Raw genomic sequence first — 23,208 nt, 5'->3', positions numbered from 1 at the left:
ATGCTGGCTGGACCAGCTCTTGCTGGACCCTAGTGTGCCAGGCAGCTGCCAGACGAGCAGTTCCCAAGTCATGTGTCCCTCTAATCCTTCCTGGCTCAGGCCTCCAGATGTTGGCTTCACGCCTCCCTCATCCCCACCCACCCGTCCACGCAACGACCGCAATGTCTTCTCTCGTCTCACGAGCAACCAGAGCCAGGGGTCTGCCTTGGATAAGTAAGTCCTGGTGGGGCGGGAGGGTCTGAGTGAGAGGGACCCATACCGTGACAACATATGGGGTCCTGCGGTGGGGTGTAGGAGCACAGGACCTGGGTCGGCTCTAGCCAGCCTCCTGCCACCATTTTCACTCCCTGCTCCTCTCCATGAGGGAGCAGATGCTCTGCAAGGGCCATGCTGGACCCTTGACCTGTCCTGCCTGCCGTGTGTCCCCTCTGAGCTGGCTTTTTGCAGGAGCTCGCAGTCCTGGCCTATGGCTAAGCCCTGCTTGGAGACATGGTGGTGCCAGACTTGGACCACTGGAAAAGGCTATGGAGCAGGATGGGGTGAGGTGGGATGGCACCTTGCAGGAAGCTGATGGACTGGCACCAGCCTACAAATGCTGCTGTAGCCTCCCAGCCTCCCCCTGCAGCAGGTCAGGTAGCTGCCCTTGACTTGGAGCATTGCTAGCAGCGCTGACGTTCCCTGATGGAGACCTGCTGTCTGATCCTCACATGCCCTCCTGCTCCTCTGCTCTCTCCCCTGGTTTTCCATGTGTGCTTCTCTTTCTCCCTCTCTCCCCTCCTCCTTCTCTGTCCTACACTGGCTTGGATGCAATAACAATCCTCCATCTCTGACTCCTCTGCTGCCTTTTCTAGTCTGGGTTTTCTCTCCCATAATCCTGCTAATTTTCTGCCCCTAGGTCTGATGACAGCGATTCCTCTGTCTCGGAGGTGCTGAGGTATAGACAACTTTCTATTTATTATCCCTTCCTTCTCTCCTCCTCCTCCTCTCTGTCTCACGAGTCTGCTCTCCCTTGTCCCTGCATGCTCCACCTGTACCTTGCTGCTGTCCCCCACCTCCCAACTCACGTGTGCTGTCCCCTCTTGGCATGCCACCTCTAGTGTCTGATGGTGTCCCCTTGGTTGCGAGTTCGAACTGTTCCTGCTCTGATCAGCCCTTGGAAATGTGGTGCTGGGCTCATCTATGGGCACTGGCTGGTTTGGGGTGGCAGCATGTTCTCCTCCACCTCTGATGAGTTCTTATCAGCATGACACCACCATGTCCCATCCCATTCCTGAGCTCTCCAGCAGGATAGTGCGATGCTGGGGAAGGGGGCAAGCAACTCTGGGTGCTCCCAGTGTGTCCTTGCAAGCATCTTCTAGGCAAATATCTTCAGGTGCTCCCCATACCTGGTTGTGCTTCCCTGGTGCTGGGTTGTGGGTAGATAGATCTCTTTCCCAAAGAAACCAAGTCAGATTGTGTTGCAGAGTTCAGTCTTGGGGCTAAGGTGCTCCTGGGCTTGTCCCACTGCACCTTCCTGCCTATGGAGGTTTCCCAACATGAGGGCCACCTTTCCCCCATCCTTTAGGAACATCAGCCCTCCAGCACCTGGGTGTCCCTCATGTTGCCCATGCCCTGAGTTCCCACAGGCACCCAGTCACTGGGGAGGTGGCACCAGACGAGTCTGCGCTGCATCACCTTGGGCAGTTGGCAGTCAGGCAGCAACAAAGTTCATTGATAACATCTCACCCTGGGGAGCAAGGATTTCCATTTAGATTCAGTGTCACCTTGAGACTGGTAGAAACACTAGGGGTCAGAGGAGGGCTGTTTCATTTGAGTTTGTAAGTGCAGCTGCTCACTGAGAAAGAAAGATCACATGCATGTGATTTCCAAACCCAGATTAATGAGCTTGTGTTTGTCCTCATGACTAATGAAAACCTTACGTGACCTCAGGCCTGCCCTTCTCCAGCCCTGTCCCTCAGTTTCCCTACTTATAAGACAAGACTAGCACAACCCAGGGCCCCATGGCCACACGGAGGCCGTGCTTTGGGACACCAGCTGGGAAGAGCCGTTGGTGGCCGTGCAGACTGGGGTGCTGGTTCTCAGCACCCCGAGCACTGCTAAAGTGGAGGGGATTGGCAGAACCTGTGTCCAGAGGGGCAGGCAGCAGGTGTCCCTCAGAGGAAGGTTTGCCAGGGATAGGTCCTCTCCTGCCCAGAGCCAGCAGTGGCTGCAGAGCTTCCATAGCAATTGCAACAGGGACTCTGTGTGCAAATGCTAGTGCTGTCCTTTGTCACCCTTGTGGTCTTATGTAAAGGAGCGGGGCCCCGTCTCCAGATGTCACCAGCCACAGGCTGACAGCCTCCGAAAAAACAGGATGCTGGATATTGGTACCCTGAAACATTTATCCCAGCAGAGCTTCAGGCTGGAGAAGGTGCAGTTTGTCCCAAAGTGACCTGAGGACCAATGAGCTGGGTCTCCTGGCTCCTTGGGTCTGTGCTGGCCAGGCATGAGAGTTTCAGTGGGAAAGCAGAGGCTAATGGGCAGCCCCCGTTTCCCGGTCTATATAGCTGGGGCAGAGGCAGTAGGCAGGGGCTGCTTCTGGAGAGATTCCTGGGGTTTCCACAAAGACCTTTGCTCAGACATGCCGGGCTCAGATGGAGGGGCCCATCATGCTGCCAGGTGGTGGAAGATGCTTGGGGTGAAGGCAGCTCTTGCTTTTCCATGCCCCTGGGACTGTGTAGCATGGTGCCTTTCCACACACACCCCACCATGCTTGTTCTTTCTTTCCCATGCAAGGGGCATCATTAACCCGGTGGGTGGCACCAAGAATGCCCGGACAGCCCCGCTGCAGTGCGTCTCCATGGCAGAAGGACATACCAAGCCTGTGCTCTGCCTCGATGCCACCGATGAGCTGCTTTTCACTGGGTCTAAAGGTGCGTGATGGACAGAGAGGACATGGGGGTTGCTGGCCTGCAGATGCTATGGGAGCAGGTTGGCATGGGGGAATACATGAAGTGCTGGACACCATGGGGATGGTTCCCCCCCGGGCCTCTTTCCTGTCCTCAGCATTGAGCCTTGCCCTGCACTGCCTCAGTGCTGGGGCTGGCTGGTTTCTTTCCTCTGGCCCTGTGGGTGGGGGAAGGCAATGCTCAGAAGGGGTATTGCCCCCAGGCCACCATGCCCTTGGAGGGAGAGCCCCCTCAGCCTGACACTCTTGGGCATGTTTTTCCTTCCACAGACCGGAGCTGCAAAATGTGGAACCTGGTGACAGGCCAAGAAATTGCTTCCCTCAAGGGTCACCCAAACAATGTGGTTTCCATCAAGTACTGCAGCCACACAGGGCTGGTGTTCACTGTGTCCACGTCGTACATCAAAGTGTGGGACATCCGGGACTCAGCCCGGTGCATCCGCACCCTCACGTATGTGGCAGGCGGGAGCAGCTGTGGGGGACTCTGGGCATCTCTGGCTTTGCAGAAGCCAGTCCCGGACCTACTGGGACTGGGGACAGGGCCAAGTACTAGCTGCTTTAGTGCTAGTTTGCAGTGCTGTGTCCTTAGGGAACAGGGAGGTTGGGAGAGAGCTTGGGGTGAGGGGACCAGTGGGGACCTCCTGCAGTGAAAGCTCAGGGTAAAGAACTTTGAAGACATTTGCAGCTACTCCTGGGGGTGGCCAAGAGAGTCAGCAGCTCCGTAGCGGAGGCACGGCCCCTAACAGTATCGTGGCTGAGTAAATCACAGGCCCTCCAGTGCCTCAGATCTTTATGAGGAGTTTGAGGACCTGAGGGAGCATGGAACAGTTTGTAGGTGTGGTATGCCGGTCTGGAGCAGGGCTCAAATGTTAGGAGAGTATGGCAGGCCAGGGCTACCAGCTCTCTCCAGCATAGAGCTCCTTTCTGCATCCAGCCTCAGCTCATCTACCTTGGCCTGAAGGTGCTTCTCCCCTGGTGCAGAGGCCAGCCAAATACCTCTGCCTCCCTGTGCTGACTGCCAGCACTAGCCAGCTCTTCCTGCAGGAAGCAAAGAGGAATGGGAGAAGAGCAGCCCCCAAAATGGAAACTGGAGCAGGATGCTCCATGTCATGCACACACCTGACATCCTTAGCTCCCTCTGCAAGCAGGCCACTGGCATAGGGGACAGAGATCTTGTTGATCCCATTGTGGCCAGAGAGACAGTAATACCTCTACGGCCTATCCCTAGTGTGGCACCCACCTGTGCCAGCCTAGACCACAGCCCCATGTGGTTCCTCAGTGGGGCCTCGGTGGCTCTGATCTCCACTGATCCTTCCCCATTGACATCTCTCTCCCTTAGATCTTCTGGACAGGTGATCTCTGGGGACGCGTGTGCTGGGACCACCACCCGCACTGTCACCAGTGTGCAGGGGGAGCACCAGATCAACCAGATTGCTCTCAACCCCACTGGCACTATGCTCTATGCTGCCACTGGTAATTCTGTCCGCATCTGGGAGCTGAGCAGGTGAGCGGGTAGTGCTGGAGTGGGCAGGACAGGTTACGGATGCCGAGTGGATGCTGTCTGCTCAAAGGGGCCTGAGATGACTCCCTCCCAGGGAGAGTGAAAGCCTTTTTAGCAATGAAAGTTGCCTGGAATAAGGACTTTCAGGACCCTTTCCTATGGGACCCAAGGGGTGATGAGCAGCAATGAAGCTACTTGGGGTGGGAGGTTTGTCTGTGAGCTGGGCAGAGCTTAGGAGAAGGAGAAAGACAGGTGGGATGAGCATTAGTAGTCCCCTTGTTTTGCCCTTGCCCCCCTCCCTGCCAGGTGGGCACTGGCTGGTGACCCCTTGCTGCAGCCTAGGCTCTGTAGCCAGATGTTGGCATGCCCCAAGGCTGCCTTCCTCCCCCGGGATAACTAGGAAGGGGGGGTGTCCCTGTTCACAGTCCCCCAAAGAGAACAACCTCCAGTGGGGGGCTCCAGGGCTGTGGGGGTCTCTGCCTGGGAGAGCCCCTTGAAGGAGCTCCAGCATCCAGGAAGGAGCTGGCTGACCCGTGTTATTGAACTCAGGTTGCAGCCCATCGGGAAGTTGAGTGGCCACATCGGGCCTGTGATGTGTCTCACAGTAAACCAGACAGCGAGCAACCACGACCTGGTGGTCACAGGCTCCAAAGATCACTACGTCAAGGTACTGTCTGCCTTGGAGAGCAGAGCCCTGCGTCCTATACGGAAGCCCAGATGTTGGCAACCCCTAAGGTCTCTTCTCTCCTCCTGAAATCTGAGCCCAGATTCTGGTTTCACCTCTGCATGTGAGGTTTTTGCATATCTCCTTACCCAAAATCTTGCCTTTTTGCTTGGTCTGCAATACAAATGCACCTTTGGAGAGGGATTTGCATTTTTCTCATCCCTTGGCTTCTGTGGCTGGTACTTGCATGTTACAGCTGACCCAGATTAGCAGCTCACCCTGTTCTGCTTGATTCTCCTCCCCAATGCAGATGTTTTGCGTCTGCTCATTCACAGCTCCAACACAGCAAGAGTTTGCCCCTTCCTTTTAGGTTTTAGCAGGTTGAATTGGAGCTGGCACCAGGGGAGTGAAGAGGGATGGTGAGATGATGTGGGAGGCAGGATCCCACTCTTCTGACAGCTGCAAGCTGTTAGCTTGGCTTGTGGAGGTGTGTGAAAGTTCACCATGAGTAAAATGCAGGAGAATGGGGGCTGTCTCTGGTGGCAAACCTCCCCTGATGGTGGCAGGCCCCCTGGAGAGACCTCAGCCCCTAAAAACCTCCACTGGCCAATGCCCACTCCCCTTTCCAGAATCACTCTGGGTGCCCTGAGCCTAGAAAACAGAGGGTGATGACCAAGCTTTCTAAGAGAGGATCAACTCTGTTTCCAGTGCCATCTGGGGTCTCTCACCCACTGTTTTTCCCCAGGTGTTTGAGATTGCTGAGGGCATGGTGGGCAATATTGGCCCCACTCACAACTTTGAGCCCCCTCACTATGATGGCATCGAGTGCCTGGCCATCCAGGGAGACATCCTTTTCAGCGGTTCCAGGGACAACGGCATAAAGAAGTGGGATCTGGAGCAGCAGGAACTTACCCAGGTCTGGAGGGAAGCATACAGCACAGGTCCTCGGGTAACATGGGGCAGAGGAGCATTGCTGCTGGGGATCTGGGGGGACCTTTGTTCAGGGACCTGGTGCCAGTGTCCTGCACTGAGCTAACCAGGGAGGGCAATCCCATTCCTGAGAATCTGGCAGTGCATGTGTGAGGTGGCTCTGTACCCCCATAAGTTTGTGGTGTAGGGCACTCATGATTGCTAGCTCTCCCTGGCACACAGGCCGCAGCATCAATTGCAGTGCTGGGTGTCGTGTTCCTCTCTGAAGACAGGATTGTTGTCTCCTGCCCAGGGGAGAGACCAAACCCCGACTTTTGAATCCATCCCCTTAGCCTCCTAACTTTGCATAACTAGCCCCACAATTCAGATCAGGCCAGGGGTGACAGTGAGGATCTGAGCGTCCCAGGTTGGGTGCATGAGGCTGCTGGTGGTGCTGCAGAAGAAGTTGGTCACAATCTCTGCTCTGTGCCCATACCTACAGCAAATCCCCAATGCCCATAAAGACTGGGTCTGTGCCCTCGCCTTCATTCCTGGCCGCCCCATGGTGCTGAGTGCTTGCCGAGGAGGCATGATCAAAGTCTGGAATGTGGACACCTTCACCCCGGTTGGGGAGATCAAAGGGCACGACAGCCCCATCAATGCCATCTGCACCAACTCAAAGCACATCTTCACTGCCTCCAGGTGAGCTCCAGGCTTCTGCCCCCCAGAGCCCCTGGGAGGTGGGACATCCATGGGTTGAACTGTCATCCCCGGGCCTGGGTGGGTTTGTGGAGAGTGGACAGGGAGCAGGGAGGGAGGGAAGGAAGGGGGGAGTCTGGCAGCTTTCTAGTCCTTCCACTCCTTCATCTCGTCTTGCCCACCTTAGCCTGCCCCATGACATGGCCTGCCCAGTGCAGTGCCAAGAGCTATTCCCCCGGCCATCCCCTGCCCGCGCTCCGGTGACACCCTGGGTTATTCCCCATGCCGGGACCCCTCTCTCCTGGGGCTGGGCATCCTCTGCTGCTCTCGGGGAGCTCTTTGGCAGCAAGACTCTGATATCCTCTTTTCGACCATGTCCCTTTTCTCCCTTCCTTTTTCTCTGTCTCTCTCTGTCTCTCCTCCTCCCTACCTCCCATCTGTGCCACAGTGACTGCCGGGTAAAGTTATGGAATTACGTGCCTGGGCTCACCCCTTGCCTTCCACGACGCGTCCTTGCCATAAAGGGCCGTGCTACTAGTCTGCCTTGACCCTCCTGCTCTTTCTGACTCTCTTGCTCATGCACTCTTCTTCTGTCTTTCCTTTCCTTTTCTCTTTCTCTCCATCTCTTTCTCTGTCTGTCTTTCTCTCTGTTGCTTGCTTTTGCTCCTTTCTCTCTTTTTCTCTCTGGTCTGAGCTGCTTCTTCACGGTATGAAACTATTTTGCGTTTTTCCCCACTTGATAAATCTTTGCTAGAAGTGACTTGCCCCTTTGTCCCAGCCATACCCCTGCATTGTTTTGGTTTGCTTTTTTTTTTCCTTGCCAAGTGCCCACATCTACTGCGGCAGCTTTGTGGAAGCCGTGGCCTGCCCACACCCTTGCATGGATGGTGGGGTGGGAGCCAGCAACCACCCCCAAAGCAGCCCATGCCCTGGGGAGAGCAAGCACAGCAGCTCCCCGTGGTGTCACTGCTTTGACCTAGTTAGAGCTCATTCAAGGGGTTCAGGAGTCCTGTTGTCCGGGTCAGCCCTGGAGATCACCATTTCCCTTTGTCCCCAACTGCTGCCAGTGGGGTGAGTTGGAGGCTGAGCCCCACTGGGCCTGCCTGCTCCCCAGAATGGATTGGGCAACCTCCTGCCAAGAGAAAAGGGCCTGGAAGTCTTGTGGGCTGCATGCTGCCATGGGCTGGGGGTGGGGAGCATTTCTGCTCGCAGTGCCTCTCTGCAGCATGTCTGCAGGGCTCCTGTGGGAACCCCTGGGTCACACCATCCCTCTCACCTTTGTTTCTCAGCGACTTGACAGTGAAGCTGTGGAGTGGGAGGAGGTTACCTGCGGGGTCAAACTAAGAACTGCATAAAGACTGGAAGACATGACAGGAGGGTGAATGTCAGGGTACCTCTCCCTCGCTATCAAGACCCGGTCACCTACAGGAGCCCATGGATAGGGATTTCTTTGTGCCTGACCCAACGGGGTGGACGATGTCCCATATGGTACTTTGAGCACTGCCAGCCCCTGTGAGGAGGCAGCTCTGTGGGTCACAGTCAGCTCCACCTTCCCTCCTACTGAGGTTTCTTGATGGTTTTCCGGTGACCAGGAAATGTTTCATCTGTCTCCTCACTCACCCTGCTGTAATGCCTGCTGGGACTTCCAGGGGTCAGAACTCCTTGACTCCTTCTCAAAGACACCCAATTCCCTCCTGCCACCATGATCTGCTGCTTCTGTTCCTGTTGGCTCTGGGGCTGGTTCCTGTAGGAGTCTTTCTCCACTCCATGGCCATGAGGACATTTGGTGTCTGCTGGCCAGGACCACAGCATAAAGGGGCTGTTTCTTTGAAGATGTTACTCGTGGGACAGCCTCTCTGCTGTTGGGGGTCTGCAGAAGGATTTCCAGGTAGTCCTATCGTTTTCCATCCTCCATCTACCTGTCCCCAGCGGCTGGAGCTGTGCACCTCTGAGCTCCTTTGCCCTGTCCCAGATCTGGAGACATGGCAAGCCTGGGAAGATCTTCATCATACAACTTCCAGACAAACCCGCTGCAGTTCCCTTCGATGTTCTCCAAACCCCAGTCGTAAACTCAACTGACCCATGGCTCTCGGGCTCTTCCCCATGTGCCCACCCTGCTCTGCAGTGGGGAAGGGAAGGGCTGGTTAGCCCTGCTCTTGACACCTTGGCCCTCAGCAGGGGTTTTGTGGTGGGTTCCTGCAGCACATTAGCCCCCTTGAGATGGAGAAACGAAGCAAGAATGGAGGTTACAGGGCAAAGAAGCCAAGGCTGGATTTGTCACCCCCACCCCTGTGGGCCCATCTTGTTCTGCCATCACTGGGAGCTGGAGGCTGTAAATCCTTCCCCCAGGCTCTGCTCTCAGCCCTCTACCTGGGAGGGGGGCTAGCTCAGGTTTGGCCTGTCGTCCCCCATGGATCCAGGAGCCAGAGAGAGCCCAGCAAGGCATGGAGCAGCTGGAGGACAGGCCAGGTTGGAGTCAGCTGTGCCGGGAGCAGGGTGAGGAAGGGGTTGCACACACTGGTCTTGCACAAGTCCCCTGATTCACCCAATGCTTGAAGGACAATCCTGCAGTGGATAATCTTGCACAGTCCAATCTCCATGAAAGGCTGGGAGCTCTATCCAGGAGTGTTTCCCCAGGCACTCAGCTTCTCCAGGCTCCCTCCTCCCTCTCTCCTGTTCAAGGGGCTGGCAAGGCCCTGGTCTCACACTGGAGCTTTTCTCCATCTCTCCTGTGGCCTGCCGGACCATCCCCTGCTCTGTCCTGCCCTGGGCCGGGCAGGGCTTCTCACAGGATGGCCAAGGAGACCCTGGGATTGGTGCTCTTGCCTCACATGCTCTTAGTTCCCCTCTGTCACAGAAGCAGCAGCATTTGAACTCAAATTTAAGGATTTCTCCACATGATCCTACCAGCACTGAACTGGGATCTCAGAGGTCAGGGGCTCCAGGACCTGCCCCATAAAGCACAGACTGTTTTCCCTGTGCTTTCTCCAACCACGGTGACTCATGGACCAGCCCCAGTTCATTTGCCACCAGCCCTTGTTAAAACCATTCTGGGTGGAGCACGGTAATTCCTCCACATCCTGAAAGACAGGAGCATCTCCATTGATTTGATGGAGGGGTTTGCCTTTTGAGGGGGGGGGAAACCCATTCTACTGCCTTGCCTTGGTGGAGGGCGTGATGGCGTGCGTGGGTGTGACCCTGCCCAGGACCGTGACCAGTCCCTTGTGATTGTGGCCGAGCCCTGCACAGGCCTGGACTGGTGGCTGCATCGAGGCAAGGAGCCCTCCTGCTGTGGCTGGTGGAGAAGTGGTGCCAGTGCTGGCAGCACTGGGCTCTGCACCCTGCGGGACTGGAGGGGGCAAAAAAAAAAAAGAAAAAGCATGGGGGCACCCTGATGCACAGGTGGGGGCTGGAGGAGGTGTTGCCCTCCAAGCCTGTCTTGGAGAGGGTTTCCCTGCTCATTCCTCAGCCAGTTTAGCCTTTGCTTAGCTGGGTGTGTGTGGGGGAGTGTGTGTTTGTCTGTAGCCAGATGCACCGTGTGCATCGGTGTCTGCACAAGATCTGCCAGTGCCCAACATGAAACCTCTCGCTGCTCCCTCCTGAAGTCAGTGAAGGGACCTGCTCTTGTGGAGCTTGGGGTCAGACTACCTTGCCTTTCACCGCCAGTTTCTTCCTGTGTGTAGGCTGCAAGTGCCTGCTTCATTTCCCAGGCCTGAGTGGCCAATCCTGGATGATGCTGAGCATCCACCTCACTGCTACGTCCAGCAGCATGTTGAGGGGACTTCAAGGTTTTTGCATCCTGCAGGTGGAGTGAGCTGGGTACTGCGGCACAGCAGCAAGTGTCCAGAAAGGGGGGGTCTTTGAAGCGAGTGGTGACTGTGATCCCATAGCATTGTGCGTGTGTGTACGTCTTAGTATCTGTGTGGGTTGGTATTTCCCATGCAGGAAAGAGTTTCTTGGGTGTTGATCTGGTTTAGCTACCTCATGGTGCAAGCTGGGTGCTGTCGTCATTGGGTTTCGTTTTGGGGATAGGGTGGGGAGTTTGTGTTTTTAGTCTTTTCTTCTCATAATTATTGTTATTGTTATAGTTTTGACACTTGAATTCGTCCTGGGGACATGTGGCCTCACCCCCACCTCACTGCATGTCTGAGCCGCCCCTTGTGTTCCCCTTCCTACCTTTTCCTGCGCAGCACAGCAGGACCAGCATCCTGCTCTCCCCTGTGTTCCCAGCTCCCACCTTTGCAGTGGGATCCCCCAACTGAGTCACAACACTGAGATTTTGCTCCTGCTGCTGGTGGGGTGCTTGGACTTAAGCTTGATGTTGTTGCTGTCAGTTATTGGGTTGATTTGCAGTCTGGAAGTGGTCCCTCTTGTCCCTTTGAAGGATGGAAAGGGACCTCTGAGAGGCTCAGCTCAGCCTGTATTCCTGCCTCTTGTCTCTCAGATACTCTCTGTGGATGCAATGAAGCTCTTATTGACTGGGAAATGTCCATGCAAAGCATACTGCTGGAATGGGCTGGTCCTAGTCCCAATTTTCTAGAGCCTGCTGTAATCTGGTGGCAGCCTCGAGCAGTGGGAACTAGTGCTGTAAAAGCCTTTGTCCAGGATGGAGGCGGTGTGTGAGAGAAGCTGATTCTTGTGTGTGATGTTTGATCTTTTTCATCCCCCAAATATAGTTGAATCTAGATCCTGTCCCAGGCACTGAACATAAACCAGGGTAGCCCTGGAGCCCCCAGATCACCCCCTACTTGGGGCTGGGGAGCCAACACAGGGTCATATTCCACTCCCCTGGCACAATGGGGTTTGGGAAGGGGCTCGCAGCTCTGAGCCACACTGTTGGGTTGGGGGGGGCAGGTTCCCCCAAGCACTAAAGCACAAGGTCCTAACATGCAGGTGGTCTAGCAAGGGTGGCCCCTTGGATTCTGGTCCTTCAGAGCTCAGACTGGGGCCATGGGCTTGGACAACCAAGGTGGACGTGGGTTGAGGGATGATGGTGAGGGCTGTTTGCCTGCCAGGGGAAGCAGGTGAGGCGTTTAATCCTTTTGCACTGTGCTGGGGTGCTCCCCTGGGGCTCAGGACTTGCACTGCTGCATAGCTTAAGTCCCTTCTTGTGGTGTCTGAGCCCCTCTAATAGCCCCTCTATTGCAGGGACATTTTGGAGCTGCCTTCACACCATGCACCTCATTTTGCTTCACCCTTGGGTGCCTTGGTTTGCACCAAGGGTGTGATGATACCTGCAGTGCAGGGAAGTCCTTCCCTTCATCAAATCTCTGGGTGATGCTTTTGTCCCAGGCCCTGACTCTTGCTCTGTGGGTCTCTTCCCTCCAGCACACAGGAGCCAGCTCCAGCCTCTGCTGATGGTGTAGTGCTGGCCCAGAGCTGAGCTTTGCACACAAGGGGTGGAGATGACTCAGGAGCCCAAAAGCACTGTGAGCCCACCCAGGGAGCCTGGGCACTGCCCCTTCCCTGGCACCTATGCTCTTATGGCACAAAATGCCAGGCTGGTGGTGCATCTCTCAGTCTGGCCAGCTGTGAGGAGCTGGAGCACCAGGGTCCTGTCCCCCCCAAGTACATTGGTCCTCCCCAGCACCTCTAAGCACAGCTGCTTTGGGGTCACAGATACTGCCTGCTGCCTTGGTGCTGCAGAACCAGTGCCTGCTCCCCAGGATGCTCTCCTAGTGTCCCTATCCCAGTTGTTCCCCTGTCCCATGCTGGATGGGGTCCAGGTACAATCCCTGCAGAGCACAGGGCTCCGACTTGCTTTTCAGCAAGCTCACTGGGGCTTTACTCTGTACTGCAGCTGCATGCCCTTTCTGAGCCTCCTTCACCCTCCTGGGGAGGGAAGGGGACCCCTGGTCCCTCCATGTGCTGCATGGTGCTCCAGCTGTAAGTGGGAGGGAGCCCAGCACAGCCCTGATCCCCCAGGCCCTGGCCTGGCCTCCTGAGCCTCACCCCCAGAAAAGCACAGCCCTGCGCCTTTCTCCTGCCCCCAGGGGCTTGTCCCCTCCTCCATAACAGCTCTGCCCCTGGTACCTGCCAGCTGTTCTGCACCCCCATGTCCTGGGACCACCCACTACCCTCCGGTCCAGCCCTGTGACAGGGTTTCGGCAGCTGCAGCGTTGTGGCGCCTGCTCTGTCACCCCTTCCTGCTGCACAAATATGGCAAATAGCAGGTGCCTTTTCTTGCTTGGAGCTGTTTTCTAGAGGCCAACTCTTGTGAAGGCTTTTTTTTCTCTGCTGGGTCGTGCAGCCCAGCCCAGCAGTCTGAGTTTGTCAAAGGACAAGGTGTGTACATATATTTTATACCTTGATGTGTTCCTGTAAATAGTGTAAGTTATTTCGGTCTCATGATGTACATGTTTTTTCAATGGCTGTGTTTGTTCCTTGCCTCTTTATCTTCACAAATAAAACATACTGAGATGAAGTGAGGGAGCAGAGATGGCTTTGAAGAGGGGAAGAGCACAGCCAGGAACTACCCATCCCATCCCGAAGCACCTGGCACAGGGGCTGGGGGAAAGGCTGGGTGACTTGACGCTGCTACAGCCCTTCTGGTCCTACCGTGTGTTGTGAGAAGGTGACCTGCAGCCTTGTAAGCACCGAGTCCTCCAGCAGACAGGGCAGATGTTTTGCACTGGGGGAGACTCAAGGGGCTGAGGTGGAGGAAGCACAGACTCGCCCGGGCTGGCTCTGCCCCTCTCCTGGGGAGGGGGGGGGAAGGGGCCCGAGCGGGCAGTCCTAAGCCAGAGTGGCAGCCACCCCCCGCAGAAGTCAGAGCATCTCCAACCCTGCAGCATGGCATCACCCCCGGGGTTCCCCCAGCTGGCGGGGCCCAGGGACTGCGGAAAGGTGCTGTGGGGCAGGGGCCGGGTGCCTCCTGCCCGCGGTGGTTGCCCACACCCCTGCCCGGTCGCCCGCCCCTCGGGGCGGGCGGCTCTCCCGGGGCCGGGGTCCTGGGGGACACGGGCTTTCTGGGGACACCGGGCGCCCGCCCATCCCATGCTGGGGAGCGGCCCGGCTGGCCGAGGGGAGCGGTGGCCTTGGGGACAGCCGACAGGTGGCAGCCCCGGCTGCGGGACCGCCGTGCCCGGGGCTCGGCAGAGCGGCTGGAGCTGGGGGGCAGCAGGGTCCCCTCCCGGGCTGCCGAGGTGGGGATGCTGGGGTGGGGGATGCAGGTGGGGCGGAGGTGACCCCGGTGCCAGCGTGTGGTGCCCGCTGAGCGCCCAGAAGTGACCGATGCTGGCACCAGCCTGTGCCCCCCGAGACATTGGGCAGCCAACCTGCCCCAGCCCCAGGTGCTGTGGGGCGGGGAGGGCGGGCAGCGAGCTGTACCCCCAACTCCGCGGGGCTGTGCCTCAGCCTCAGCAACCTCCACTTTCTCTTTCCCGGCCAGCCAGCACTGGTTAAACTGGTCGGACGGAGCAGCTGAGCGGAGAGCCGCCAGCCACGGGCTGTGCCCGCACCGACCACCCCGGATGCGGTTCCTCCTGGCACACAGCCCGCTCCCTGCGTGGGGTACCCCACACCCTGCTGCCACCGCAGGGTGAGAGCGGGGGCCCTCGGCCCTGGGCTCAAAACACACCTTGCAGCGCTCGTCCTGAGACCGCTGCCAGTCTGGCCCTAACAGTGTCTCTGGAGAGCTGGCAGCGCCCAGAGGTGTATCGGTCTCCAGCACTGTGTCCTGCGTCACCCTCAGCCTGTGTCGTGGCTTATCTCAGTGTGAGCCTCCATACCCACAGCCACACCGCAGTGCTGCTAGGGCAAACAGGATCTGTGGGGCAACAAACATGGGGGTATCATGGGCCAAATTACTCCTGGCAGGGCAGGTGACATCAGTAGCATCCCCATCCCAGCCACTCACTGCACCACAGACACCTTTTCTCGCTGGTCCTTGTGTCACCAACTCACTCCAAACTCACGATCACCCCTTCCTTGCTCCAGCAAAATGCCACGCCTGGGCTGGCAGCACCCTGTGCCATGCTCCCCATGTGCCTGAGAAGGTGCCCTGGGACCTTGGACCAGCAGCAAGGGGACAGCAGGGACACATCCCTGGGAGCCACCAGTTCTGGCGGTGAGATTGTGGCAGCCCTCTGCCACCCATCCTCAGGCTCAAGGAGGAGTTGCTCTGAGCCCATCAGTGCTGTGGCTGCTCCTTGGCAGTGGAGGGTCCCATGGGCACCATCCAGCAGCTTGCTGCTGCCCTGTGGCTCTGGGGAGGGCATGAGGACACCCCAGGAGAGGCTTATGCTCTCCCATGCTCCCAGCACAGTGTCTCAGCATCTTCAGGGAGTGTCCCCACTGTGATCTTCTCCCCATGGCCCATTATAGGGTGGCACATTTGTTGGGCAGATGGGCAGGAAGGCCGTTTCTCCATGTCAGTAAAGCCAGAAGGTGACTGCAGGGTGTTGGGGAGGATTGCTCAGGTCCACTGGCCTCCTGGCTCCCAAACACAAGGGGAAGGAAGGGAGCAGACTGAGCCCCAGGAGGACCCAGAGGGCTCCCAGCATGTCAGGCTCACCTAAGGTGCTGGGGGGTGTCACCCACTGAGGGCACCTCTCCCATCGGTGGCGTAGGCTGGGAGCACAGACTGACCATGGCACTTCCTCAGGGTCTGCCATGGGTCTGCAGAGAAGGGAGACATGGGAAAGGGAATGCTCAACATGGTCTATGCCAGAGAGCCCCATCAGGCATCTGATGAAATCCCCCGGGGTGGGAGAGCCATGGGTAGTCTGGACAGGGCTTGAGCAGGAGACTCCTAAATGCTACATGACCTCCCCATCATCCCTTGGCCTGTGGCCCAGGGCACAGCTCAGAGCTGTCATGTCCCACTCTGCTCCAGAGACACCTGCATTTCAGCAGTGGCTGGAAAAAGCTTCCCCAGGGGCAGGTTTCTAACCACGAGCACTGGAAGCCCAGCTGGGCACAGTGAAGCCCTGGGCTCAGATCCCAGCCAAACACAGGCTTAAGGCTCTGTGTCTGTCTAGCACTGGTGTTTTCCCTGGTGGTCTTGGCTTGCCCCATGGCAGCAATGGCAGGGGCTGCTCCTGCACATGGGGACATCCCTGTGTGCTATGGGATGCTGTGCCCAGGAAGCAAAAGGGCCCAGCAGCACCCAGCACTCGTGACTCTGCTGTGGAGGAATGAAGCTGGGGCAGGTGATCAGCTAGCGTGACCCGGTGCCTCCTGGCTGGCATGCTGGCCCTGCCTGCCCCAGGGCTACAGCATGGCATGGCAGGCCATGGTGACGTGACAAGGGGGATGGGGCACACAGCCACCCTGCCCTTGCTGGCCCACGGGCCAAGGTAGGGCATCCACATTTGCGACAGTTTGTCACCACCTTGTCACATGAGATGGTTTGCTCCCAGGCACCAGTTTGAAGACACAAGGACCTAGAGGTGGCTGTGTGATGCCAGGGTCTGCCCTCCTCACACAGTGCCCTGGGTTTGTGCCAGGCATGGATGAGGCTGGCTCAGCAAAGTACCAGCACTGGGCAAATGGGTGCCAAGTTGTTGGCTTGGACTGGCCTGGGGGTCCTCTGCCAGCACAGGGCTAAATCCAGGATGAACACACCCAGATAGGGTCCCAAGTACCCCTGCCCAAGAGCCAGAGGGGCAAGAGCCACCAGAAGGTAGTTCCCCAAATGCATCCCACGACCCCACCTTGCCCCTTGGCACCTGTCCCTGGTGAGTGTACGTGTGTGCCTGTGCCAGGCACTTGTGAAACGGCAGGGAATGGGCTATCACAGCTCTTCAGCCTATCCCAGACCTCCCCCAGGCAAGAATCAACCCATCCTAACAGAGAGAGAGCAGCAATACTTGGCACTTGCCTTGTCTCTGCTCCATTCCCCACACAGACCACCCATCCCCACCTGAGTCCCACTTCCAGCATCTGCCCAGCTTGGTCACTGGGTCCTTCCTCATGCTTTGGGAGAAGCTGTGCCTGTGCCAGACTGGGGAGTGACCAAGCCTGTGCTCCAAACGTGGCCAAGGCATCCATGCAAGCACCAGCTCGATATGAGGGCTGGGTTGCCCTCCTGAGCAGGGGGATGCCATAAGGCTGGGTGGGTGCCCAGGGCAGCGTTCCCAGCCCCTTTGCCGCAGGGAGAGCACCAGGGAGAGATGCACAGCCCTCAGGGCCTGCTCCAGCCCTGCTGGGTGTGTTTGCTTGCCAGCGGGAGCTGAGTGAACCTGCTGCTGCGAGCAAACAAACACAAGCCAGGCAAACAGCAACGAAGAAAACACCCCACGAAGCCGGTGTGGGTGAAACTCTGGGCACCGGCAGGGCAAGGGCTCTGACAATGATTAAACTGGCCAACCCAGATTTCCCGGCAAGGCAGCGCTGGGCTGGGACCCGGTGGTTCATATTATGCAAATCACCTGGATCTGGGAGCATGAACGTTTCGGGCTGGAATTCCCCTCGGGCCGCCAGATCGCGTTACGCCGCCCATGCTATAAAAGAGGAGACGCGGGCAGGGCTTGCCCATCGGCACCAGCCTCCCCAGGCCCATAAGCAGTGGCTAGAGGCTGGGCAGGGCACACACCGTATCCCCTCACTGCTTTCTGGATTATCTGCTGCTCCCGGGATTGCCATCACAGAAGGTACCAAAGCTTTTTCGTCCGGGGCCCTGTTGACATCCTCAGCTCAGGATGGCCGCTTTGCTCCCCTCCCTGTGCATCTTCGCTCTCGCCGGGGGATGCGCTTGGTCTTTTCTCACTGCACGCCTGTTCTCCCACCGCAGCTGCCAGCCCTTTTGGGGGCCCAGTGAGATGGTGGTCTGGAGGGGCCCCCATCTAGCCCCCAAGCTTTGTCAAGCAAACAGCAAGATTTGGTTCTTCCACGAGGGCTGGGCAGGGGTTTGGTCCCCTCCTGGCTGGAGAGTTACTGGGATGTGCTTCTTGCGACTGGTTGAGAGGACTGGAGCTGCCAGCACTGGAGTCCCTGCAGTGGGCAGTGGGGCAGCAGGCTGTGCCAGCCCCAGCACTGCTATGCCGTGGGGCTGGGGGAGCATTCGATGGCTGAATGCCCTGCAACGCCCGTCCCCACGGAGGGGCTGTGCAATACCATTCTCTGCAAACCACCTGCTTGCTGTCCCTTTGTGCTGGCTGCCAGTGGGGCTGGTGAGACCGGGCTGCTGGGGACGGGACTCTTCTGCAAGCACGGTGACGCTGTGTCCCCGGTTTGCTCCGGCTCAGCCTCCCTGGCTCCCGGCCCCCAGGGCGGTGGTGAGTCAGGCCCCAGCCCCAGCCGGCGGGTGCTGGGCGGGTATTTCTGCAGAAGTGACCTGAGAGGTGACGATGGGTGGAGGGAGGGAGAGTCCGGCCTCACCCAGCCTGGTCCCAGGGGTGCTGCGGGTGCTGCAGGCTCTGGTCCCGCTGCCTCCACGGGGCCGGGGCTTACTGTCGTCTCTTGGCACAGAGCTTGATGGCGGGATCTTGTGAGATCAGCAACATCTTCTCTAACTACATCAGCGCTATGTACCAGCCGGACGAAGTGCAGCCAACCCTGGACATGCTGGGACACCTTGGGGATGACAGCACACTGGGGCTGAGCCTCCCCACTAGCCAGCCCCCAGCACAGAGCACAGGTAGGACAAGAGGAGCAGAGGTGGCTGCACAGGGGAGCAGGCACGCAAGGCAGAGCAGCCGGCTTGGAAGAGCATTGCAAGGTCCTAGTCCTACTGGGGCAGGTCAACAGCTTGCACCATACCTCAGTTTCCCAAGGGGTGTGTTGGCTTAAAGGTTGCTGGAGGACACCCTGAGTGGCACAAGGTGGGCATGCTTGGAGTGCATCAGATGCACATGGAGGATGAGGGACTCATTGCCCTCCTCCCCCAGCATGTCCCAGGGAATGGGCTGTCAGGGGTCACCAGGAGAACAGTTTGGAAGTACAGTTCTGGTGCCGGGGGTCCCACTCCACCAGTGGGACTGTCATGGGATGGCCTTGGGGGAGGCACGGGGAGCATACCAGCAGAGCAGGGCAGATCCCAGCACAGATGGGACAAACGTCACTGAAACCAGTGGCGGGGGGGGGGGGGGCATCAGGTTGTTGCTGTCTCCCAGGACAGGAGCAGGGCAGAGCGAGGCCAGTGACTTGGGAGCAAGTGCTAAGAGCCTGTTAGTCCCATAACCCTCCAAGCGCAGGGCCTGCTGTGCCCTGCGTGATCACCATGGGACTGGACCCTGTGCCCAACTGCAGCTGACAGCCCATGTGTGGCACACAGCTCTGACATGGCCGCCCTGCCCCTGAGCCCTGCTTTCCATCCCTTGCAGACAAGCCGGAGTGGTTCAGTGAGCTTCCGTACTTCTGGACCAAGGTGCAGGTGCTGGAGTGGATCAGCTACCATGTGGAGAAGAACAAGTACGATGCCAGCTCCATCGACTTCTCCTGCTGCAACATGGATGGGCACGCACTCTGCCACTGCACCAGGGACCAGATGCGCCTCATCTTTGGGCCCCTGGGGGACGAACTCTACGACCGCCTGCATGAGATCAGTGAGTGTCCCAATGTCCCCTTCATCCCCAGGCCTGGCAGCTCGAAGCATGAGGCTGAGACGCCTGCCCCAGCCCAGGACCCCATGCTTCCTGGGCACTGTGGAGGGCTGCCTGGGGGAGGCTGCTCTGGGGAGACTGCGCAGGGGGACGCGGGGGCACAGACCAGAGTCCAGGCAGGGCTGGGCTTAGCTCCCAGTATGCACCATTCCCCTCCATACCAAATAAGCATTGCTAATCCCAGTCCCCCCACCCCTGCAGCATCCGACGAACTGAACTGGATCATTGACTTGCTGGAAAAAGAGGATGTGACTTCCCAAGAGACCTTCCTGGACTCTAGCCACCTGGGTAAGAGAGGGGCCCCGGCCAAGCCTTTGCCCCAGGACCATGTACTGGTGCAGGCAGGGCTAATCCCTTCTCTGTCCCTTCCAGAGCTGGGAAATCCCTGTGCCAATGACTCCCTGGAGGACATGAAGCCCACAAACCCCTTCCTATCCACAGACTTCACCTGCTTGGCTGGTGCCATGTCCCCAGGCAGCTCTGATGTCTCAGGTCAGTGTTTTGCCCTGCAAAAAGGTCCCTTCACTTGCGCTGATCTGGGAGCTCAGTGGGGAACTGCCCCACCGCCAAGGGCAGGTTTGGGTCTTGCACCGGGCTGCCTGCAGGAGCTGGGGGTGGGAATCCAGGGGGAAGCATCTTCAGATGCTATCAGCTGGTGGTCTGAGCCCTGTCCCTTTGCCTCTCAGGGCCTGTGATGTCTCACAGCCCCAACTCCCAGGACTCCGGTGGAAGTGACCTTGACCTCGACCCTGTGGAAGCAAAGCTCTTCCCTGACAGTGAGTTGTTTGCTTCCCCCCCCCCTGCCCTGGAGCTGGGAGAGGAGGGCTTGCTCCAGGGCACTTCCAGCAGCTGCAGAGCACATCCCATCTGGCAATGATTTAGGGACAACACCTGAACATCCATCCCCACACTGGGAAAGAGGGAGGGGGCTGGTGCTCTGTGCACCATGGGTCTGTTTTTCTGCATTGAGCATGGTGATGGTGCAGGCTCTGGGGCAGAGCTGGGGTAGCCAGGGCAACAGTGAGCTTGGTGGGAAGGGGTAGGTGGTGGCAGCTGGGTGAGGGCTGCAGCCAGAGATTCTGGACACTGAAAACTGTGTTCAGTGTTGATCCCAGCTGGTGATGATACTGAGGAAATCGAGGGTGCGAGGTAGCAGCAAGGTTTGGGGAATGAACAGCATGCTGCCCTAAGCATGGTGGTATGGATGAAGGTGGGCCAAGGCTGGAGGGAATCGGGAGACCTTGCTCTCAGGGGAATGGTTCCCTGGTACCCAGGCCCGAAAAGAGGGTGCAGCCCCTGGTCTCTCCCCCTGCCCCAACCAGCTCTCCCCTGTGCTTCTGTTCCTGAGGAGGACATCTCTGTGGCCAGGGAGGGAAGAGCTGCAATCCAGCAGGCTCTGCACAGTGTGACATGTCCCCTTGTCTGTATGCACAGATGGCTTTGCAGGGAGCAAGAAAGGGGACAGCAAACATGGCAAGCGGAAACGGGGACGGCCCCGAAAACTCAGCAAGGAGAGCAGAGACTGCTTGGAGAGCCGGAAGAGCAAGCACTGTAAGTGGACCCTTCAGCCGGGAGTGAGGACTGCCTCCCCCAGTTTGGCTCCATGCAGGGGAGATGGGAGGAAGGGCCATGTCTGCTGGCCATGCCCCTTGACAGGGGGGTTTAGGGAGATCCAAAGTGCAGGGACCCACAGGATCTTCCCTGCTATACAGCTTGCTCTCGTCTTCCAGCCCCAAGAGGTACCCACCTGTGGGAATTCATCCGGGACATCCTGATCCACCCAGAGCTGAATGAGGGGCTGATGAAGTGGGAGGACCGGCGGGAGGGCGTCTTCAAGTTCCTGCGCTCGGAGGCAGTGGCTCAGCTCTGGGGCCAGAAGAAGAAAAACAGCAGCATGACCTACGAGAAGCTGAGCCGAGCCATGCGGTGAGTGCCCTCCCCTGTCCCCAGGGGAGACCTGCCCCACAGGGCTGGGTCAGACCCTCCAGGGCTCAGCCTTGATCCCCCGCAGCAGCTCCCCAGCACATGGGGCTGCATCCAGAGCCCTGACTCCATCTCCTCCAGGTATTACTACAAACGAGAGATCCTGGAGAGAGTCGATGGGCGACGGCTGGTATACAAGTTTGGGAAGAACTCCAGTGGCTGGAAGGAGGAGGAGGTGCTCAACAGGAACAAGGAGCTGTAGGAGTCCTGGATGAGCCGGGGTCTGACAAGCCCCTAGGGGCCAGCCCCATGCTGAGCTCCTTGATAGGAAATTTTGCCTGCGGCTGTATCTGGAAGCTGCTGCCCTGTGCAGCGTGTGGAACTCCGACCCTTGCATGGGCACACTTGTGCGTGCTGGTGTTTAAAGCTAATATTTTGGCTCCAGTAGGCTATTGTAAACCGTTACTTCCCTCACTGGATTCGTACCTCCAACTGGAGTCGCAGTGACTTTGGCTGTTTCAAAGCCTGGACAAATGCAAAGGGGAAGAGAAGTTCGAGTGGCAGCTGGGGCGCAGTGAGAGCCCAGCAGGTCTCCTGCTGTCACCCACCTCCTGCCCGGGAAAGAGGGGCAGCACCACCATCTCACCTGTGATCGGACAGCTATGGGGTCCTCCCCTATCACTGCTTGCGCCATGCTGAAGGCGCTTACCGTCCTGTTTGCTCCGCGTGGGATGGGTGAGGTCCCCCCCTGTGCAGCAGCTTCTTAGGGTAGCACCTGCTGAGAGAAGATGGGAACATTGTGGAGCTTCACTCTAGCCCTGGAGAGCCTTCAGGAGGGAGAGGACTGGGGACAGCAGGGCTGCTCTGCATTTCCAGCCCAGCTGCCTGTATCTGGAAACAGGCCTTTTCCCCAAAAGCAGCTTCTAATTTATGTAAGACCAAAAAAAAGCACAAAATGAATGTACAGATATATTTTTTCATGAGTAAGATGTTCCCGTGTGAGAGTGTGCATTGTAGGGCACGCACGTGTCTTGTGGCAGGTGGTGATGCTCAGCTGGACTGAAGCGATGTCACGGGGGCACAGACTGGCTCTGTGTCAGCCACAGGAGGAGGATGCCAGCCCAGCCAGGCACCCAGCAGGTGCATGTGGTTTCCTCCTTTTCAAATGGGAATATAAGAGGAATAAATTGTTTGGTTGTTTTTTTTGTAACTCCCTGCCATTTCGCTTGTTTTTCTTAAAGACGTGATGGGGACCAGACTCATTACCTGGGATGTCCCATTGCATGAAACCTGTCTGCCTCCATCCCTCCTGCCTGCCATGGCCTGGACTTGCCTGGTCATCCTGGCACAGGGTCACAGGGTCTTCCTTAGGATGAGGTGGGCTGGTGGGAGTGAGATCTGGAGGCCTTGTCTCAAAGCCAGCCATGCAGGGGCATCCTAGACCCACTCCCAAACCTTGGCCCTTCTGAGGACCCTCCAGAAATTCAGTACTGGCACTCGCCTTTGCAAGAGGGCTTTCCTGGAGCACTAGCTCCAAGCCAGAAGGAATTTCCTGGTCCCAGAGCCCAGTCTGCTGGGTGGAGGGGGTCTCTCTCAGCTCCCTCCTCATTAAGGTCCCCAGCTTGGCTGGGGGTCACAGGCTGTGGGAGGACCTCCAGCCCCTCTGGCCAGTGCTTTCTTCTGAGGCATGAAGGGCAGCACAGGCACTGCAATATGTTTAAGTCTTGCTCATCTTCCAGTCTGGCTATCTGGGAGCCTCTCCTAGGAGCTGGGTGCCTCTCAAGGACCATACGTTCAGGAGGGGGGACTGGTAAGGCCTACAGTGTGGACAGCCCAAACACAGTCTGCCCCTTCTTGCTCAAAAGCAACACCAGCCTTCCCAAGCTAGCCCAGCCACGAAGAGGTAGGGAGCATGCCCCAGGGGTGCTGGGAAGATCTCTCTGACCCACAGGATATGTCTGTGGGGCTGCAAGAAGGAATTCATGGGGTCGAAGGCCAAGCAGGCTCTCAGATATGTTCC

At 57.9% G+C, this 23,208-nt stretch overlaps 2 protein-coding genes across 4 annotated transcripts in view; both read left to right on the top strand.

Annotated features, from left to right (window-relative positions):
- Positions 1-13,141, top strand: part of KIF21B (kinesin family member 21B) — a 43,941-nt gene extending 30,800 nt beyond the window's left edge. Inside the window, exons 27-36 of one of the 2 annotated variants that reach the window (XR_012654076.1) lie at positions 100-213; positions 896-934; positions 2,776-2,912; positions 3,218-3,398; positions 4,287-4,451; positions 4,998-5,115; positions 5,858-6,028; positions 6,524-6,723; positions 7,169-7,427; positions 8,010-13,141. Coding sequence is in view for 1 of the 2 variants with exons in the window: in XM_075054872.1 (XP_074910973.1) it covers positions 100-213; positions 896-934; positions 2,776-2,912; positions 3,218-3,398; positions 4,287-4,451; positions 4,998-5,115; positions 5,858-6,028; positions 6,524-6,723; positions 8,010-8,064 (1,180 nt within the window). In the remaining variant the exon portion in view is untranslated. The remainder of the gene's footprint in view (positions 1-99; positions 214-895; positions 935-2,775; positions 2,913-3,217; positions 3,399-4,286; positions 4,452-4,997; positions 5,116-5,857; positions 6,029-6,523; positions 6,724-7,168; positions 7,428-8,009) is intronic. The other variant, XM_075054872.1, reaches the window with a different exon arrangement.
- Positions 13,142-17,198: 4,057 nt separating this feature from the next.
- Positions 17,199-22,355, top strand: ELF3 (E74 like ETS transcription factor 3). Of its 2 annotated transcripts, none has more exons than XM_075055053.1 (9): positions 17,199-17,315; positions 18,133-18,301; positions 18,987-19,208; positions 19,467-19,553; positions 19,638-19,757; positions 19,952-20,041; positions 20,700-20,816; positions 20,996-21,191; positions 21,330-22,355. In XM_075055053.1, exons 2-9 carry the CDS (start codon positions 18,139-18,141, stop codon positions 21,448-21,450), a joined length of 1,116 nt encoding a protein of 371 aa, XP_074911154.1. In that variant the 5' UTR covers positions 17,199-17,315; positions 18,133-18,138; the 3' UTR covers positions 21,451-22,355. The 2 variants fall into 2 exon arrangements, with proteins under 2 accessions (XP_074911154.1, XP_074911153.1); XM_075055052.1 differs by having other exon boundaries at positions 20,978-21,191.
- The last annotated feature ends 853 nt before the right edge of the window (positions 22,356-23,208 follow it).

This window comes from Buteo buteo, chromosome 23, assembly GCF_964188355.1.
Source record: "Buteo buteo chromosome 23, bButBut1.hap1.1, whole genome shotgun sequence".
NCBI lineage: Eukaryota > Metazoa > Chordata > Aves > Accipitriformes > Accipitridae > Buteo > Buteo buteo.
This window is presented reverse-complemented; position numbering and strand designations above follow the sequence as displayed.

Coding starts and splice junctions, on each gene's coding strand:
- ELF3 (XM_075055052.1), top strand. CDS start 18,139: ATGGCGGGATCTTGTGAGATCAGCAACATCTTCTCTAACTACATCAGC. Junction 20,042..20,699: donor AGCAAAGCTCTTCCCTGACA/GTGAGTTGTTTG, acceptor CTGTATGCACAG/ATGGCTTTGCAGGGAGCAAG. Junction 20,817..20,977: donor GAGCCGGAAGAGCAAGCACT/GTAAGTGGACCC, acceptor CCTGCTATACAG/CTTGCTCTCGTCTTCCAGCC.